Here is a 19,977-nt window from a genome sequence, read left to right on the forward strand (position 1 = left end):
AATTTGATCTGTTTGTGGCCTCTACTGGCCCGTTACAAGAACTCCCATCTCAACAGGAATGCTACCAACGCCCCACCTAGCTGCATCATTTATGTACCATTTCATACAGAGTATCCTGCACCATTCTGCTTCTCCTGGAAATGATCTATGTTCTCAGTTTTAGGCTAAGGCTTTCCCTAAAGCTAGAACATTTATTTTTAGTTTTGCGATTAAATTTTTGTTTCATTATACAAGTTCTAAGGTGTAAATGAGGAAGAATTTTCTACCACTACAAAATGGAATGAACTGGAAAGAAGATGCCCTATGTGACATCAGCATCTGTTTTTTATTTTTCTGTATTGTGAATATTTTATTTCTCCTTTTTGCTTCATTTAATGACCTTGTATGTTACCTTTGACCTTAAACATCCATCTCTTTCCACTTCTTCCTTTTTCATCTCTCCTTTTCACTTCTACATCTCCTCTGTGTTGTTCCTTAGAACACAGGCCTAGCCAACAAATTGTACCTAAGTCTAGCATTTGCATTCTCTAATTCAGAGATTTAAAAGGTCTCTATGAATTAAAATTTTCAGTTGCATTAATATAAATTATAAGGAAACTTGCTATTTAAAAAACACTATTGTATTTATATTATTATACTATTTTGTACTGTATGGGCTCTTTGGGGGCATGAGTACTAACCAGTATTTCTCATGGAGTCTGTGTTTTCATATATTTGTATTAAGATGAGGTAAACATTCCTCATTTTAATTACTTCAGATTCCTGTTTTCTCTCTGAACTGATTTTTTTTAAGAAAAGCATTTTTTTTTTTTAAAGATTTGTTTATTTATTCATGATAGACACACACACACAGGCAGAGACACAGGCAGAGGGAGAAGCAGGCTCCATGCTGGGAGCCCGATGCGGGACTGGATTCCAGGACTCCAGGATCGCGCCCTGGACCAAAGGCAGGCGCCAAACTGCTGAGCCACCCAGGGATCCCCTAATGTCTGATTTTTTAAATTTATCTTTCCCTACATATCTTTATAACTTCAAATTTTCATCCACTTCTTTTAGGCTTATCAAGCTTGCCCTCACTAAACTCACCCCCTGCACTCTACCTCCTTAAACCTGTTATTTTGCTTTTTTAAGTAGAGCGTGTGTTCTGCACCTATATTAATCAATTTGTGTGTGTCCTTTTTGAAATCTTCCTGAAGCATGCAGCTTCTTTGTTGTTTGTGCTTTTAAATTGCTGTGGCACTTTTAAGTCCTGACACTGATCTTTTTGTTGTTGTGCAACTAGTCACGGAAGGTGCCTGCCTCTCTAGATCTGGATTATTGTTAAATATAAATTAGTAAGGTAACGTCAACCTCAGGGCTAAATCTACAGGTTAACTATTTTTCTCTAAGAAGTTTACACACAGGGGACGCCTGGGTGGCTCAACAGTTGAGTGTCTGCCTTCGGCTCAGGGCATGATCCCGGTCCCAGGATCCCTGCATAGAGCCTGCTTCTCCCTCTGCCTGTGTCTCTGCCTCTCTCTGTGTGTCTCTTTCATGAATAAATAGATAAAATCTTAAAAAAAAAAAAAAAAAAAAAGGCAGGAGCAGCAGCAGCTTACACATAGTATCCTCTGACCTATTAATTTCCAACTCCCTGCCCTCCCCTCCAGGGAGTGTATTCTTGTTTTGGTGGTAAAGAATAGTTGATACAATATATACTTTGGTGTCAGATAAACCTCTGTTCAAATCTCAGATCTCGCTCTTCCTGGATGTGACCTTGAACAAAATATTCTCCTAAACCTCAACTTTCTCATCTTAAAAAGGAGATAATACTTAGGATTGTTTGGGAGATTTAAAAGAATATTGAGCATAAAACAGTTTTATTTTGTATTTAGTACCCTTAATCCAATTGCTCAATATACTTAGAATACTACTGATTACAAAATCACCTCTATGTGTAGAGACATAACTACAAGACAGATTTGTAAACACTGCCCAGGACATGAAATCTGACCTTTGGTTTTCATCTGTGGCTGATGATCTTGGTTCTATATCTCTTCCTGTTCTGCTTTGACATTTTTGTCCCAAAAACAAACCACCCGTTCGTGATTTGTGCATTCTGAGCTGGTTCATACGTACGTTGCAGGTGATTTGGAACACAGCAGTAACATTTAGTATTGGGCAGATCAAACGCTATTAGCATTTCTTTTCACTTTGGTTTTGTAGTTTCTATTCTGCATTTGAGCTTCTGGTCACTTGGCCTCTATAGGCCCTGCTAAGGCAGCAGGCAGAGGCACCATTGTAGTAACTCATCTAGTGATTCTACCAAGACCATGAAATATGGTGAACAAGTGGCTGGCTCTATGATCTGTAGTTGTGATGTTACAGGTCCAGGTGAGCTGCTGACTGATGTAGAGCTTACTGCCAAATTGGATTCTGCTGTGTTTTCAAGTGATGCACTAACTTTGGTTTGGCTATCCTGGTGTCATTAACCTACAAATCATGGGCGTTGAGGCTAATGGTACCCTGATGAATTTCCATGACTCAAACTGTGAATGTGTGGGCATATGAGATGCTTTTTTAACCTATCCAGTGTGGCCTTTTGGCTAGTATTTGATAACTCCGCTCACTGATTCTACAGAGTAGCCTGGAGCTGTTATGATCTGTGTGTCCGGGAAAGACAATCATGAAAATTTACATAGCACTGACTATATTGTGAACATTTTATACCATATTAAGTAAACTTTGCGAACCCCTTTGAGCTACATACTGTCTTCCTCATTTTGCAGATGAGGAAGCTAAGTTACAGGGAAGTTACATACCTTGCCAAGGGTCATACTACTACTGATGGAGGAGGAGTGGGTTTGTATTCAGGCAGTCTGGCTCCAGAACACGTGTTATACCTAAATCTCAGCAGATAGGGAGATGATCAGTGCGTGGTAAGCTAAGGCCTGTTTTTTTGTGATCTGCTTTTCATCTTGCACTATTGTTTCCTGGCCTCATGGAGCCTCTCATGTCACCGAGGCGGGAGGACTGCGATTTGGGGCATTTTGTCCCAAGCCAGTTCTTAGTATTAAAATTGAGAGATGGGACGCCTGGGTGGCTCAGCGGTTGAGCATCTGCCTTCCTCCTAGGCGTGATCCCGGATGTCCCAGCATGGAGTCCCGCATCGGGCTCCTTGTATGGAGCTTGCTTCTCTCTCTGCCTGTGTCTCTGCCTCTCTCTGTGTGTCTCTCATGAATAACTTAAAAATAAAATAAAATAACGCTGAGAGATGCTTTGGATAGCCAGCAGATCTGGCTCCATAGTTCTTGGTTGCAGTGAAAAGTGCACTAGGCTATGGAACCATCCTAACGTGAGTTTAAGTCCTGCCATCCAACCAATAAATACCCAGTAAACATCTAGAGAGTTCCTAAATGTCAAATACCAGGCTTTGTACGGGGTGCTGCTCACCATACAATAAACAAAGCAATTCCTAGGACTCCTGGAATTTAGTCAATTGTGAGAAGACTGAAAAAATATACATCAAGTGGTAAATGCTAAGAAGAGATGTTAGCGCCATTTCAGAAAAATGGTTAAAGGAAAATCTGATATGGGGACATTTCAGCAACTAATTAAGTGAAGGAGTGTGTTCTATGGCCTGCTAGGGACAGTGTGGTAGGCAAAAGGCCCTGGGGGGAGAGCACCATCCCTGAAGGAACTGCAGGGAGGCTAGTGGGCTCCCCGGGTGGCTCAGCGGTGTGGCGCCGCCCTGGGCCCGGGGCGTGACCCTGGAGACCCGGGGTCGAGTCCCGCGTCGGGCTCCCTGCGTGGAGCCTGCCGCTCCCTCTCTCCGTGCGTGTGTCTCTCGTGAATAAAGGAGTAAAATCTCGTCCAGGAGGGGCAAAGTAGAGGCAAGCACGGAGCCGTGGTGGGGGAGGGGAGGGAGGGGCACCTCCCACAGTGCGGGGCCTTCCACGTCAGAGGAGACCTGGGCTGGGGGTCCTTGGCAAACGACGCAGAACTCCCGGCCTCCGCATCAGACGCCGTTTTCCACACCTCAAAAATGAGTCGCAAAGTTGTGAGGCTCGGACACCACGGAAGATCGGTTTTGACAGGAAGCCATCCGCCGGTCCACACGCGCTGCGGCGAGGCGCGCGCCCTGCCCGCCGCCGTTCCCCGGCGGCCGCCTCAGCTCCCAGGGGCGAGCCTGAGGCGGTTACGGCCTTTACGCACGGGAGTGCGCTCCTGACGAGAGGAACGGGGAGCGTCGGGGGCAGCCTCGTTCAGCCACCGCAGGTCTGTGGCCCGGGCTGTCCCCCTTCCTGCCCGAAGGGCTGCAGCGGCGCCAAACTCGCTTTCCCAGCTTCCAGCGCAGCGAGGACCTCGCCCCCGAGGCGCGTCCGCAGGCGGCGGCTCTCGGGCTCCGCGCCGGTGGTCGCCTCCAACTCCCGGCATGCCGCGGGGGCGGGGGGGCGGGGGGGCTGGCACGCAGACTCCATTTCCCAGCCTGCCCCGGGGCTCGGGCAGGACGTGCCGGCGCCTATAAGAGCCGGAGCGCTGCGGCCGGAGCCTATTGTTAGCCGGAGCCGGGGCGGTTCTGGGCGTCTGCTACCGGGGGCGCCCGAGTCGCTGGAGCCGCCCGCCCTCCGCCGCCTGCCGGCCGACCTGCCCACCCGCCCTCCCTCCCAGCCCTGCCGCCCTGGGAACTCCCCGACCGTCGCCGCGGGCCCGGGACTCGCTCTGTCCTCTCTGCTTCCCACCCGGGCTGGGGCGGCGGCGGCGGCGGCCGCGGGGGCGGCAGAGACCATCACGGGAGGAGGCAGCCGCGGCGGGGCCGGTAATGGGCCTGGGGGTGCGGGGCGGAGGGTGCCGCCTCGTCCTTTCTCGGGATCGGCCCGCGGGCGGCTGTGGAGGAGAGGTTCCCCCCGCCCCCCCAGAGCCGCGCGGATGGAGGGGTCAGAAACGGGGGAGGCTCGCTCGGGAGCGGTCGGGGGGCGGGGAGCCGGGTCGCCGCGGGGAAGGAAGCAGTCGGGAGAGGCGTGGGAGCCCGGGGCGCGGAGGACGCGGGCCCCGGCTGCGGGGGCAGCTCGGGGCACGACCCGGGGGCGGCTCGGGAGCCGGCGGGGTTGCGGATGAGGGTTGAGCGCGCAGCGGAGTGGAGGTGATGCAGGATGGAGGGAAGTGAAGGAAGGGGAGGGCGAGTAGGGGAAAATGTGGGAGGAGTGGTGGGGAATTTGTGAGTAGCAGGCAGGAAGGGATGGGGAAGGCTGGGCAGGGGCCGCAGACGCCGGGAATGAGCGGGAAGGTTAGCGGGCATCGGAGAAATGGGCCGGGAGCCCAAGGGCTCAGCAGGGGTGCCCATTAAAGGGAACCGATGCCTTGACCTGCCCTTTCGGCTCAGGTTCCTGATGTCTCTCCCATTTTTTCTTTTTCTTTTTTTTTTCTGGCGTTGTGTGTGTGTGTGTGTAGGGTGGGGGGGTGCGGGGGGGACGAAAGCATCCCTTGCCCTGGCTCCCAGCTCGATCATTTTTCACAGGCCCAAACACGCAGCTGACTGCCATCCATCCCTTTGAGTGCCATGGTCTTGATTTATCCTTTTAAAGGGGTTAGAGCGGCAGTGTGACACACACAGACCGCCCTCCAGTGCGAAATGTTTAGGAGTTATCCCCGAGAGACACAGTGTGTCCTCTTGTCCTGCCGTTTTCAGTTTCAGGTAAACCCATAGTTGGTTCATATTTTCATTTTCTTGACCGACTTCACATCTTGCTAATCTCCAAAGCCAGGAGGAGGTTGGTGTGCGCCAGAGTTAGAAGTGACTGGATATCCTTGAGAATTAATGGTTCCTGCAGCATCATGTTCCTGGTCTCCCACCAAGAGCTTGTGTCCTCCATACCATGGTAGTTTAGATGTGGAAAGCCAAGTTTTAACCTTGTGTCAGTGAATGGGTCAAACAAACAAACAAACAACAACAACAACAAAAAACCCAGTGAGGGTTGGAAGGGGGGGCTTCCTTAAAATACCTAAACAGTATGTTTACACTCAAGCACTTTATGAGTTCATGATCCTGGTAATCCCAAGGACACAAGGATCCATGAAATTCATGGTATATGAGAATCAACTGCAATATCTTGTAAAAGGAGAAACAGGTCAGGTCATCTTACTCCGGTTTATCCTAACACTTAGTAACAAGCCTTCCTTCCTCTAACCCAGCTACCGAAGATAACCCTGACAATCTTACCAGAGATTTTGGTCCCTTGACCTTTCCAAGAAGGTTGGATTCCAGTGGCCTGGAGAGGCTTTCTCCTGTGAGATATACCTTGTCTTAATTAGTATTTTATACTCCTTTAAGAGAGAGGCCTTCGTTACTAAACTTTGGAAATATATTTTGAATCCACAGAAATTTTTCTGGGTGATCCCTCTTTTGGTAGCCTCACAAAAGCCGGGGGGGTTTTGGTTGTTGTTGTTTTTTGGACAGATTGTTAAAGGAATCCTACAGGCCTGAAAAGGCTTAGATCCAGTACTAAAGTGCACATATGCTATAGATCTTTATTTGGTGCTAGCCACGTATCTCCTGTTTACCGTGGATATGCTGTATTTCTTATACCTTTGGGAAATATTCAGCTAGAAACAGTTGAGAAAAGGCCATAAGGCAGGGAGCCAGAAAGTGTCAGCTGCCCTTTCATTTAACTGGCATTAAAAAGCTTTTATAGGGGCTCGCATTCTTTTCTCCAAAAGCATTTGTTGTTTGAGTTGGTCATTTTGGCAGTTAACTGTCACTTAGGACCTGCATTTCCAGTCTCACCTTCATGATTTCTATATGGGTTTAAGGGCTCGGAGTATAACTCACAACTGTTTCTCTTGAACACAGGCATTGATCCTCTACCAGTGAATGGTTGAGAGAGGTGGGAATGACTGATTTCTAATCAGTTAGAAAAGAGGTTGATTGGATGAGCTGGAAATTGTGGGACCTATTCTAGTTGTTTCGGTTGCAAAGAAAGGTCTCTTCAGGCCACTGTGGAAGTGGATGGGAGGTTTGTTTTTGGTGCCCAATGAGCATCTCTTCCTGACGAGTCAGGTTCACACCAGAGTTGGACAAGGAAGGCTGGGTTGAAATTGAAACTTATACTGTGGTCAGGACAGCATTGATGGATTATATATAATGGGGTGCATGTCAGGAAGCGAATCAGATGGATCCTGGCCAGGGTGAGGAGAGCGAAGTCAGTACGCACATCATTTACATATGTAGCCATGGGTTCAGATTATTCTCCGGCATTTTAAGGAAAATATCTTTCTCCTAGGTTTCACATCTTTTCTTTCTTTCTCTCTCTCTCTTTTTTTTTTCTTCCTCTTTCTTACCTACCTCTTATCATTGCCCAGAAGCCACTATTCCAGAAGTGGAAGTGGGGAAGACATAGAAAAAAGGGCAAAGGAGAATGGAACAAGCAGCCAGCAATCCTTGCGGCACCAGAGGAAGTGATACCCCTGAGGGCAACTGGGTTAAGACAGTGAGAATTTTAATAATAAAGATGGTTTTGGACCAAACCCAGCCTCATGCAGGGCTTACAGAGAAATACTTAGAGGGAAGCCACCCTACTAGAAGCAAAGGGACATTGGAGGAAAGAACAGGACTGCACATTTGCTTCCAGTCATAACACCCTGCATGCTTCCAGACTGAGGAAGAAGCCACTTTCCCAGTAGCAACACTAGAGATCTCAGTTAAAGCTGAAGCTGGACTTAAGCCCTTTCCGAGAAAGCAGATTTTTCAGCTCAGTCTGAGTTTTCATATGGTTGATAAACCTTTTAAGTGGGGAGGAAAAATCCAATTCAGTGGTCAACATTATTCTCTTTTATTTTTTTTATCCCACTCACATAAGTTCTCCATTGTAAAGATTACCTCCACCCCCACCCCCACCCCCATAGGATGGAATGCAAAATTTGTTAGTTAATAGGTATCTTTAAACCCAGCTCAAATCTTAACCCATTAAAAGGTCCCTGGCTCTCTGCATTCTTAATATATCCTAGGAATGTGACCTCTAATGGTAAGATCAGTAACCTGAAGAACAGAATTGACACCTTAGATTTGTTTTTAAATTTCATTACAATTCTTAACAAGTACTTGATTTTCTTTTCCCCCCTCCCTGGCCAAATTTATTTCAGGAACGTGCTTGTCTGAGACCTGTGATGGCTGAGGTTTCTTAGGTATATCTTGTGACTCAAATGCAGAATTTTGATGAGATCTAGACAGATAGATCAGGAAATATCTTCGCTAAAGTACTTATTAGGTCTGGTTGACTATGTAGAGCTGATCCAAGAGCAGGCAAATTGCTTCTGAGAGACACGGTCCAGAAAAACAGCTCTGTAGCAGGCATCTCTTGACACCACAGTATATTCTGGGTAGCTGCTCCGCAGTAATGCAGCCCTGTCTTTCTGGGCAGTGTTGTTATTCCTGCTGCATAATTAGCAACTAGTGAGATCATAGTCTGGGGAGATTTCTGGCGTTACTGAGGCAAAGCAGGGAGGCTTCGTATCATCACATGTGGCTCCGGCTCTAACAGCATTTCTGTCCAGCATATTCATATTCTTAGGAACTTAAGTCCAAAGATGGAGAAGGAGAAAGATGTGTACCTGGGAAATGGACTATCCCAGACTCTGTGTGTGTGACATGTTGCAAACGCTGCCTGCCATATTGACGTAACCATAGTCAATTGTCCCTTCTTTTGCTATTTGATTTCCCCTTGCCGGGTTCTTTACAGAGGGCTAAGATTGTAAAGCTAAGTTGTCCTGGCACAGGGGATGATGATAGACCAGCTGAGCCCTATTTTATGGAGCTGAATGAGATTGGAAAAGATTCTGGGCTCTGAAGGCAGTGCAGATTCTAATCTTCAGTCCATTCTTTAGAATCAAATTTGGCCTTTCTGGTTGCCTGGTGAGAAACTTCACCCTTGTGAAGATCTGGGTAAAGTGTCTCCCTGGCTTCTGATATACTCTGAAACTTAGGGCCTAGAGCGTATTGATTCCCAAAGTGCATTCCAAGAATCACTTGCCCCCAAGATACTCTGGAAACACAGGGTTCCATAAGGAGGTGCGGGGACCCCTGTGTGCACTATGTTTGCTCTCACCCTTCACCATGCTCATTAGTATATTAAAAGCCTGCACGCAGTCCTCTCCTAAGCATTTGTCTAAACTATTTGGACACACCAGTCCTATTGCCACGTAAAGCTATTAATATCCATGGAACTAGTTTATTTAATATATACACTTTGGGAAAAGCCAGGCTAAATTTTCACTAGGAAAAATAATTGGATCTAGTCTAGGTTTAGGAACAGCCTAATTCTGCCTTTGATCCCTAGTCCCTCCCACTGGCCCCTTGGAGAGCGCTCCTGTGTGCGCACCGGAGCAGCTACCGTTATTCCCGTTATTCCCCGGGCTAATGAAACCCAGAGCCCAGCTGGCTTGGAACCAGAGGCCTCCACTCTATTCGGAAAGGTGCTGCTGTTACTCATCTCATTATTCTACGAATGACTGAGACCGCAGGGGCTGAAGGGAAACAAAAGTAGGAGAATATTGGCCAGAATAAGTAAAGAAATGACCTAGTCTCAAGAGACCAGACCTCAGTGCTAGCTCAGGGACTTTCTTCATTTGGCGAGCTGCGTGTATAGACTTGGGAGGGGTCTGGCTCAGGACGGGAATGCTGATTCCTCTTTTCCCCTGGGCAGAATCCTAATGCACCTGGCTAACTGGTGGTGAGCAGGGGCTTTGGGGCCAACGTGGTGGGCTCCCCAAGGAAGCCCCTTTGAAACCAATGGATGCATTCACGGGTTCGAGTCTCAAGAGGAAGTTTGATGATGTGGATGTGGGCTCATCAGTTTCCAACTCAGACGATGAGATCTCCAGCAGTGACAGTGCTGACAGCTGTGACAGCCTCAATCCTCCTACAACCGCCAGCTTCACACGTGAGTGAGCCCCACCACCCCGTCTACACCCACCTCCTCCAGGCATCAGAGCCCATTGCAGTCCTTGAGAAAGAGACCGCTCCTTGTCTCCAGCTGGGGGATTTTCCACTAACCATGATCTTTTCCACTCTTAGCCCAACTTTGCTCTTTGGAGGACTTTATTGCTCTCGTATCATAGACTTAGGCCTGACCTACTCTAGCTGATTTTTTTTTTTTTCTTTTTTTATGCCATGGTTTATGGCTTCCCAGGAAGGGCTTAATTAAATTGAGGGAGGAGAGGTCCAGGATTTTACCCTGACCCACCAGAGTCCCACACAGTTGTAGATCTAGAAGGACATAAGTGATTACTGCCTGGTCAACTGGGGCAACTCCAGATTTCTTAATTCTAATGGCTCAGTTAATTTCTTGGAAAGAACTTCTGATTCTATAGAACAGAGGTTGCCTATGGACCAAATCTGGCCCACTGCCCGTTTTTGTAAATAAAGTTTTATTGGCACACAGCCACATACATTGGAATTGCTCTCATGCTACAATGGCAGGGTTGAGTGGTTGCAGCAGAGACCTCATGGCCTGCAGAGACTGAAGTATTCACCATCGGGCCGTTTAAAGAAGAGATACACCAACCCCAGCTATAGATTATGCCGTCCCACAGAGGTCCCCGTTATGATAGCAGAGTTCTACACCTGCACTGTCCAGTATGGGAGCCATATGTAGCCAGGAGACTGGAAACGTGACTAGTAGAACCAAGGAGCTGAATTTGAAATTTTATTTTGAGTAACGTAAAATGCCACACATAGCTAATAGTGGTTGAATCGGACAGTGAAGCTATAGAGATGGTTACATCCTGAAAAGATTACCTAGAGATCCGCTTCCCAGCTGATGTCCAAAATTAGATTTTGTGGTCATCTGTTTGGGTGAAGTCAGTGTGGCGGGAGTGGTATGAGCCAGCTGATGTTCAGGGCCCCTCCCAACTGTGCGCTTATGATGTGAAGACTGGACATGTCTCAAGGTACAGAGAGCGCTTTGGACAACGGTTGAGCCTAGATGGGTGAGAAAGAACATGGGCCCCAGGGAGGCCATTTCAGGGTTGGTAAAACTGCTCTGTGCTCCCTTCTCAGCCACATCCATCCTCAAGCGGCAGAAGCAGCTGCGGAGGAAGAATGTCCGCTTTGACCAGGTGACCGTATACTACTTCGCCCGGCGCCAGGGCTTCACCAGCGTGCCCAGCCAGGGTGGGAGCTCGCTGGGCATGGCCCAGCGCCACAACTCCGTACGCAGCTACACACTCTGTGAGTTTGCTCAGGAGCAGGAGGTGAACCATCGGGAGATTCTCCGTGAACACCTGAAGGAAGAGAAACTCCACGCCAAGAAGATGAAGGTGCCTAAGGGGTCTGGGGTCTGGGTACACCCGTGCGCCAAGATAAAGTGGGGAACCATCTAGATTATTTATATTTCTTCTGGATTATTTATTTCTTCCTTGTAATTTGATTGTTGCCCTTGGCATGTTGAGATTCCGGATCTTTCTAGTGAGAAGTCTCAGGTCTGGAATCAAAGCTCAGTCTGAAACCCCATTCTTTTTTGTCTCTGGTGGGGAGTCTACGCAGGAGAGCAAAGTGGCTTCCCTAGAATTCCCTAGCCTCGCCCCTTCAGCAAATTTTTTTTAAGTTTAAGATGCGAATACCTGAAAACATTCAAGTCTGTCGCCCTTGGAACCTGAGGAAGCGTGAGGTTTCAGTTTCTTGTTAAATGACTGTCTATTGTCCCAATGCACAGAACAGGTTTTCTCAGGCGCCTGGGGGGCTTAGGGGGTGAAGCGTCTGCCTGTGGCTCAGGTCGGGAGCAAGCCCCGTGTTGAGCTCCCTGCTTAGTGGGGAGCCTGCTCTCCCTCTTCCTCTGCTCGTTCTCTCTCACTAGCTCGCTCGCTCAGTCTCTCTAAATGAATAAAATCTTTAAAACAAACCAACAGGTTCTCTCTGCTAGACCCTGCACGTGTAGCCCCCCCGTCTGTAACCCCCGTCACCTCTAGGTGATGGTCTTTGAGGTGTAAACCACAGCATCGCCAAATAGCTGTTTCAGTTTGTCTGGTTCTAGGCCTGCCATCTGATGATCTGATGCCACCCCAGCTCCTCAAGTTTAGGAGGCGAGAGTGAGGTTGGAGGATGACCCCTGCCTTACAGGATGGCTCTTTACAGCTTCCCGCTTGCTCTCGGCACCACACGGCACTCCACAGCCGTACTTCGCACCAGGCCACAAAATACCCCCCTACCCCCGCCCCCCCCCCCCCCCCCCGAGTTCCTGGCTCCAGGTCTGGAGACACTGCCGTAGGTCTAGCCAAGTTTCTTGTGGGCCCCAAACACATGACCCATATTAAAACAGGTGGCTGCATTATTTGCAGGGTGGCAGATAGACCCGAACGAGCCACCTCAAAACGTGGTGTGGTTGGAGAACCCACAGCAGAGGACGTGAGCTAACGACATCTCATTCCTTTCTCCTTTTGACAGCGCGCTCCCCTTCCCGCAGCCTACTCCCGGAGCCTCACACCTGTTTTTCTAACTGGAATGACACCGAGGCGTCCCGTTTCTTGTGTCTGAGGAATTCCATCACTGACCCTGTCACCTTCCAGCTGCTATAGCAACGGCCCGGGAAATAAACACTGTTCTCATCATTTGCAGTGAAGGCTTTCTTCCCTTTCCCTAAAGAAACCTCTCTCCTAGATCTGATAGAGGGATAGCCTGTCACAGCACGACTCCCTCCTGTTCTGTGCCCCCCCACCCCCCCGCCCCGGGAGCAGGTCTAGGGACAAAGCTAAGCGAACCCAAGGCCGACATAGGATTCCTACCTAGTAGCCGATTTAGCCCTGGTGGCAACTAATAGATCCTTCTGTGTCGAGAGAAGACACTTACTTTGCCCTCTCCCAGGGCCAGTGTGCTTGCTTTTCTTAGAAATTTTTCCTGACTGCAGTACACTGCAGGGGAGACTTAAAAAATACATCTTTCGCATCTCTGATGTACCATCTAATATTTATTTTCCTTTTCAGGCTGTCACAAAAAGGAAAGAAAAAAACCTCCTGATGCTCTGAGCTTCAATTACCTATCATCTTTCTAATACTTTTTTTTTTTTTTTAAGATTTTATTTATTCGTGAGAGGCACAGAGAGAGGCAGAGACACAGGCAGAGGGAGAAGCAGGCTCCCTGCGGGGAGCCCGATGTGGGACTCGATCCCAGGACCCAGGATCACACCCTGAGCTGAAGGCGACTCAACCACTGAGCCACCCAGGCGCCCCTCATTATTACTTTTTTCTAATTTGGGCCTTTTATTCATATGGAATTCATTATTATGCGTAGTATGCTTTACTAGTACAGCTTTACTTATTTATTTTTCAAGAGGCCCATCCAGTTATCCCAATATCATCTAATGACCAGAGGACTCTCTTTCTTGGTTTCAAATGCCACCTCTACTGTGTTACATCAAATTCTTATATCTACGTGGGTTTCTTCCTATTGCATCTCTAACCTCTTTCCCTTGAGAGGACAGCAAGAGGGAGGGTGCTAAGGAAGAAGCCATTGCTGGCAAAATAGGAAGGAGGAGGGGCCCCAAGGTCTGCAGAAGGGCCCCTCATCGCGGGTCTGCCTGGTACCGAACTAACAGGCCAGGAGACCCCCAGAAGCATCTCTGTATTTGTCCCCTCTCTCTCCCACCTTTCCACAAGCAAACAGGTGTGGAGCTGATGAGCCCCGCCGTTGCATCATCTCGCTCCCAGGAGCTGTCCCTTTACTACCACTAACCTGTGGCTGGGTCTGATGAAATAAGCCAACCCCTCCAGGAGCTTGGCTCTCATCCTGCTGGTAGCTTCCAGAGCTCTGGGAATTACAAAGTCTCATTTTCTTTCCTTGAATTCTCTAGTGAGTTTTCAGAACTCATTCAGCCAGATTGTCTTCAACCTGCCCTTCCACAAAGATTCCTTGCTGGCTCTCTGTCTGTCTTGGCCCAGAGAACCCAGACTTCTGCCTGTGGATAGTACCTCAGTATTTCGCCTGCCACCCTACTCTCCATACAGCATTTTTTCTTTGAAATCAAAAAAGATTAGAAAGGAGAAAGTATATTCTAGGCTGTGGGTTGGCAGTGAGGGCTTTCTTGGATAGCTGTTAATAATTTGCTCATTTTTCTCTCCTCCCAGTGAAGTGAAGCCCTTCTGAAGAGAAGTCTTCACTCTGTGGGGACTCAGGGTCCTTGACAAAGACCTGGTAGCCTGTACTACTGTTCCCCGAATGTGGTTTTGGGTCCTTCGGGGTGCAGATTGAAGGGTGTTTTGCAAGGTTATCTATACATCCAAGGAGCATCCAGCCACTGACAGACCTCCCTGTGTCAGAAGGCAACTTAGCTGACGTTACAGGACACAAGTTTGAGGATGGAGGGTGTATTTGTGGGAAAATGAGGGAAGAGGAGACGTGGGCTTTGAGAAACTTTGGTCTAGAAAGGTGATCCCTCCGGTGTTGACAGGTGTTAGAGCTACGTCGGGCTTCCTGCCTTCCTGCTCTAGATTTATGCTCTTCAACTCTCCAGTATGGTGGCGACTAGCCACACGTGTGGCTTCTTAGACTTAGTTAAAATGAACTAAAATTAAGAAGTTCTCCTTCGCACTAGCCCCATTCACAGTGCTCAGTAGGCACGTGTGCTGCGAGCAGCACGGATATTTCCATCAGTGCAGGAAGTTCAGTTGGACCCTGCTGCTCTGTGAGAAGGTGCCTGCCCAGGGATCCCTGGTGGCTTTAGCACCTGCCTTTGGCCCAGGGCGCGATCCTGCAGTCCCGGGATCGAGTCCCGCATCGGGCTCCCTGCATGGAGCCTGCCTCCCTCTCTCTCTCTCTCTATCATAAATAAATAAATAAATCTTTAAAAAAAAAAAAAAAAGAAGGTGCCTGCCCATAATACTCGAATACTCAAGGCTAACCTTTCCTTCCCGTCTCCCGGCAGCTGACCAAGAATGGGACAGTGGAGTCGGTGGAGGCCGATGGCCTGACCCTGGATGACGTCTCAGACGAAGACATTGATGTGGAAAATGTGGAGGTGGATGACTACTTCTTTCTGCAGCCCCTGCCCACCAAGCGGCGACGAGCTTTGCTAAGGGCTTCGGGGGTCCACCGCATTGACGCCGAAGAGAAGCAAGAGCTTAGAGCCATCCGCCTGTCGCGGGAAGAGTGTGGTTGTGACTGTCGCCTCTATTGTGACCCAGAAGCCTGTGCCTGTAGTCAGGCTGGGATTAAATGCCAGGTCAGTCCAGGTTGGCCTGGGAGGCGATATCCACGCTAGAGGAGTCCGGGGGGCATGATATGGGTCCTGAACGTGGGAGGCTGCCCGTCATCTACGGGTGGACTCCCATGACGGGCAGCACTGCCTAGTTCCACGACCCTCCCCCACCAAGGAGAAAGCCAAGCATGGCAGGATTCCTAGGCCGTGGAGAGAGCCATTAGCTTTTGCTGTGTCTCACCCTGGAAGTGGTAAGCAGCAGCTGTCAGCAGATGGGGGAAGACGGGTTGGTGAGTTTAACATTAGTAGCTGTTCCTTAAACATGGACTGATGTCATGAGATGAAAGGAAGCAGAGAGATGAGGTAGGCCTCCGGATTTTGTCTTGCAAACACTCACAGGACCTCTGCTCCAGTTCTGTAAAACCCAAAATAATTGTCAGGTTCCTGTAGTTCAGGATCGGACATGGCTTGGCAGAGCTGGAGTCCAGGGTCTTAAAAGACGGAAGCCGTCATCCGCTCGCTGGTTTGACAAGGGACCGCTTAGAAGGCGCGTCTCCGTTGAAAGCAGCAGTACCATCCCAAAAGATGAAATTTATTTGGAACTTGTCTGCTGAGGATGTGGGTGCTGAGTCCTTGTGGTTGAAGGTTCCCTAATGACCCTCTTCTTTCCTATTTTTAGGTCGGTAATAGCTGTAGCGTATCTGGCCAAGTACTGCTTTTCAGACCAAAGTCCCATAATGAATCAGTTATACTGCCCTGAGAGTAGTCCTAAGAATTGGACTGTTCCTAAGGACTGGAATGGAGAGTTCTAGAAGTTGATATCATAGGAAGACATTGTGACTTATATATATATACATACTTGCTTACGCTTTATTTTTGGTTCCTTTTGGGGGTCCAAAAGGGAGATAAGGAGGTAGAGGAGCTCCTTTCCAGGTGTTCCTGGTCTGTAGTTAATTATCGCAGTACTTGCCCCAGACCTAAACCATCAGGGGAAAATGAAGCAGGTGGTGAAAAGCTGGCCGTTACCATGTTTGAACCGTCAGTAGAGCGCCCCGGCACAACTGAGGCACTTTGCCTTAGTTTCCCTAGAATGTGCTCCTTTAGACCAGCTAGATCTTCTGCTTCCTTTCCCTGTCATCGCAGAAGGCAGTCCGTAGGCTTAGGCCCCAGCCTGTTTTCTCAGTAAACTAGATAAATTCTGGGAAAGTCTCTGAGGCGCAAAAATGTCTTAAAGGGATGCCTGGGTGGCTCAGCGGTTTGCCTGCCTTTGACCCAGGGCGTGATCCTGGAGACCCAGGATCGAGTCCCACGTCGGGCTCCCTGCATGGAGCCTGCTTCTCCCTCTGCCTGTGTCTCTGCCCCTCTCTCTCTCTCTCTCTCTTTCTCTCTATCATGAATAAATAAATAAAATATTTGAAAAAATGTCTTCTACTCTGAGAACTGTCAGCTTTCAGAGCAGCGTCTCTGGACTTTCTAACTGGAAAGGCCCTTTGATGTGATTTTTAGCTACATTTTGTCTGGAAGAGGAAACAAAGCCCTGGAGAGATAAAGGACCTTCTTCTTTTCTCTCTTTTTTAAAAGATTGTCTTTATTAGAGAGCGAGCACAGGCAGGGGGAGAGGCAGAGGGGGAGGGAGCGGGACAAGAAGACCCTGCGGAGTGCAGAGCCCGATGCAGGGCTGGATTCCACGACCCTGAGATCATGGCCTGAGCCTAAACCGAGTTGGATGCTTAACTGACTGGGCGCCCCAGGTTGCCCGGGAGGTAAGGGACCTTCTAGAGGGCACACCGCTCATTAAAGGCTGTGTTGCAACTGAAACGCAGGCGGTCTGATGGCTAGTGCCCCGTGCTGTTAGGTCGCGCTGCAGGTTAGTTTGTTCCTGGCTGTTCCTGTTGTGAGACCTCGAATCCCCAGCCACTGCCTCCCGTCCCCGTCCCCATCCCCGTCCCCGGTACTAAATCTGTGGGTCTCCTCCTCCTCCCTCAACCTTCTTGTCCTCTCCTCAGGTGGATCGCATGTCCTTCCCATGTGGCTGTTCCCGGGATGGCTGTGGGAACATGGCTGGGCGCATTGAATTTAATCCAATCCGGGTCCGGACTCATTACCTCCACACCATCATGAAGCTGGAGCTGGAGAGCAAGCGGCAGGTGAGCCGCCCGCCAGCCCCAGACGAGGAGCCGTCGCCCGCCGCCGGCTGCAGCCTGACCGGGGCGCAGGGCTCCGAGACGCAGGACTTCCAGGAGTTCATTGCCGAGAACGAGACCGCGGTGATGCACCTGCAGAGCGCCGAGGAGCTGGAGCGGCTCAAGGCGGAGGAGGATTCCAGTGGCTCCAGCGCCAGCCTGGACTCCAGCATCGAGAGCCTGGGCGTGTGCATCCTGGAGGAGCCCCTGGCTGTGCCCGAAGAGCTGTGCCCGGGCCTCGCAGCCCCCATCCTCATCCAGGCCCAGCTGCCCCCGGGCTCCTCCGTCCTGTGTTTTGCCGAGAACTCCGACCACGCGGCCGCCTCGGCGGCGAACAGCCCCTCCTACTTGAACAGTGGGCCCCTGGTCTACTATCAGGTGGAGCAGAGGCCGGTCCTGGGGGTGAAGGGAGAGCCCGGCACGGAAGAGGTCCCGCCCTCTTTCCCCAAGGAGAAGGATCTGAGTGTCTTCTCTCTCCCGGTTACCTCACTGGTGGCTTGCGGCCCCACAGACCCCGCTGCCCTGTGTAAATCAGAAGTGGGGAACGCGTCCGCCCTAGAAGCGCTAGTGCCCGAAGATTGTGACCCCGAGGAGCCTGAGAGTGAAGACCTCCGCCCCTCCTGGCCCCCCTCGGGCCTCCCCTTCCGCACGGACCATGAAGAGGGCTGTGTGGTGGAGAAGACCTCACAGCAGAGCGAGGACAGGCCCCCTGAAGAGTCTTCCCTAGAACTCCCTCTGGCAGTGTGACCCAGGGATGGCGGTCCTGCCTCGTACCCATTCTCTATTTATTCCCTTATTTTATCTAACACCATTTCAAAACAAAACTGTAGAAGCAGCTGCTACTCCCATGTTATTTTATTGGGGTCTTTGGGGGATGGGTGGGAAAGAATTGTTTGTAAAAGTATTTTTTAAAGGGTAAACAGAACCAAGGAGACCGGTCCCGGCTTGATCTGGGGGAGAGTCTCGGGGCAGAGGAGGCTGCATGGTGCCGAATACTGAGCTTTTCGGGGCCACTGGAACGAAGAATGAGGATCTCACAGGAGAAGCCGGGTAATTCAAGCAGCTAATCTTCATGTAGGGACCAGAACACAGTAATCTGAACAGCATGGAAAAGCCCCTTCTCTCCTGAGCTCCAGGTGGGGAACAAGCTCGTGTCCCCCCTCAGTCACTCTGACAGCCTACCTTGGTGTATCATAGTCCGCTGGAGAATCACCTGGTCAGGTCTAGAGAGGAGTGGATGGAAGGGTCTCTGCTTCTGAAGAAAACCTCCGGGATTTATCAAAATTTAACCTGCCTTCCCTGGCCCCCCCGTTTGGTAAATAAGTTAATATTTGACATGTTTCGTGTTCTCTGACCTGTTCCCCACACTGGGGAGTCCTGGTCTGTAACTTGAATCATTTCTTTCACATGTTCTTAGGTACTAGAGTTAAACTTGTCTATTTGTCTTTTATCCCCCCTTCCTTCCTTTTCCCTTGAAGAAAAAGCTAGATTGGCTGGGGACGTGGCCTAAAGAGCCCGAGTGTTCGGTAGGAGTCCAGCGCTGGCTGTGCCGGGCAGCATTAGGCTGGGGCTCCCGGCCCACGGGAGGCACATCTGGAGCGTTAACTACGTCCGGGAGAGGCAGCAGGAACAGGCTGCTGTCTGGGAAGAAGACTCTATTTGTGCCATGCTTGCTTTTTCACCCAGGTTTTCCCCCCACTCTGGGAGGTTTGAGCTTTAAAGGAATATAGGATGTGGCAACCCAAAGTCACCAACTAGTTTTTGTTCTTATTTCTTCTGTTTCTGCCCTTGTGGTCCTTGGATATACAGGGTTAGAGTCCTTATACTATTCCTCTTCCTCCCTCCCCGTAGCCCCAGAACTGCCAAGGTTTATTGGATCCCTCCGTCTTGATACATGAAAATTGGAAGCCAAACTTAAATACAGCTCCCAGCTTCCCAAGAACTCAAGTTCTGACTATAACCTTTGCGATCTATAAAGCGGGACTCAAATTCACTTCTTACCTCTGTGGGGGGGACACAGTGTCTGCTCCTTTTATGTCCGGCCTATGCTCCAGGATGTGCTCCGCTGAACACCACGGAGTTCTTTTTATTACCAGTTATCTCTGCCTCCGTTTTAAAACGGAGACAGTGGGGAGCAAAACACACTTCTCTAGCATCCTTTACGTCATGCTTCAATTTTATTATGGTTTATGAACCAGGAAAGAACAAGTGAACCCCTTTTGGGTTTTGGTGGGGAGAGACCTCTTCCCACTTACCTTCCTCACGGAGCCTTTTCCCATACGACGTTCAAGCACCCTTTATGTGTGTCACAGCAGCATTTCGCCTATCACGTTTCTAAACTGAGCCTGCGAGGCCTTGTACTTAAACAGACACATCCTTTAGCCCAGTCTGCTTCTCCTGTTCATTCCCAGTTGTGCTTGGTTTTACAGTGGAGGGGAGTTCTTAAGTACAGGACCTTGTCTCCCCCCATCCTTTAGCCTCACCAAGCAGAGTCTTAGGTACCTGAGATCTAGCGCTCTCCTAAGCGCAGCCCCACTTTCCCACCTTCCGCAGCCCCGACTACAAGACTGAAGCTTCCCTGCAAACTCGGCTCTGGAGAAGACTCTTGCGGAGTCTGTTGGAAGGGGAGGGTG

General features: G+C 49.6%; 1 protein-coding gene and 1 long non-coding RNA gene across 6 annotated transcripts in view; one reads left to right on the plus strand and one right to left on the minus strand.

Annotated features, from left to right (window-relative positions):
• The window catches only part of LOC144296814 (uncharacterized), a 16,833-nt gene extending 12,421 nt beyond the window's left edge, over window positions 1–4,412 (minus strand). For 2 of the 3 annotated variants that reach the window (XR_013363762.1, XR_013363763.1), the window contains exon 1: window positions 4,018–4,412. This is a non-coding gene — a long non-coding RNA (uncharacterized LOC144296814). Of the gene's footprint in view, window positions 1–2,801; window positions 2,883–4,017 lie in introns of all 3 variants that reach the window. The other variant, XR_013363764.1, reaches the window with a different exon arrangement.
• Window positions 4,113–18,775, plus strand: CSRNP2 (cysteine and serine rich nuclear protein 2). Of its 3 annotated transcripts, none has more exons than XM_077870018.1 (5): window positions 4,113–4,257; window positions 9,678–9,914; window positions 11,033–11,292; window positions 14,889–15,185; window positions 17,168–18,775. In XM_077870018.1, exons 2-5 carry the CDS (start codon window positions 9,764–9,766, stop codon window positions 18,089–18,091), a joined length of 1,632 nt encoding a protein of 543 aa, XP_077726144.1. In that variant the 5' UTR covers window positions 4,113–4,257; window positions 9,678–9,763; the 3' UTR covers window positions 18,092–18,775. The 3 variants fall into 3 exon arrangements, with proteins under 3 accessions (XP_077726144.1, XP_077726142.1, XP_077726143.1); XM_077870016.1 differs by lacking the exon at window positions 4,113–4,257 and adding an exon at window positions 4,496–4,798; XM_077870017.1 differs by lacking the exon at window positions 4,113–4,257 and having other exon boundaries at window positions 9,469–9,914.
• Window positions 18,776–19,977: the final 1,202 nt, after the last annotated feature.

This window comes from Canis aureus, chromosome 25 (genome assembly GCF_053574225.1).
Source record: "Canis aureus isolate CA01 chromosome 25, VMU_Caureus_v.1.0, whole genome shotgun sequence".
NCBI lineage: Eukaryota > Metazoa > Chordata > Mammalia > Carnivora > Canidae > Canis > Canis aureus.

What these genes read in the sequence shown, in the direction of transcription:
- CSRNP2 (XM_077870018.1), top strand. Translation starts at nt 9,764, where the DNA reads ATGGATGCATTCACGGGTTCGAGTCTCAAGAGGAAGTTTGATGATGTG. An exon ending in TACAACCGCCAGCTTCACAC is followed by an intron (nt 9,915 to 11,032) that starts GTGAGTGAGCCC and finishes CTCCCTTCTCAG; the next exon opens with CCACATCCATCCTCAAGCGG. An exon ending in AGGCTGGGATTAAATGCCAG is followed by an intron (nt 15,186 to 17,167) that starts GTCAGTCCAGGT and finishes TCCTCTCCTCAG; the next exon opens with GTGGATCGCATGTCCTTCCC.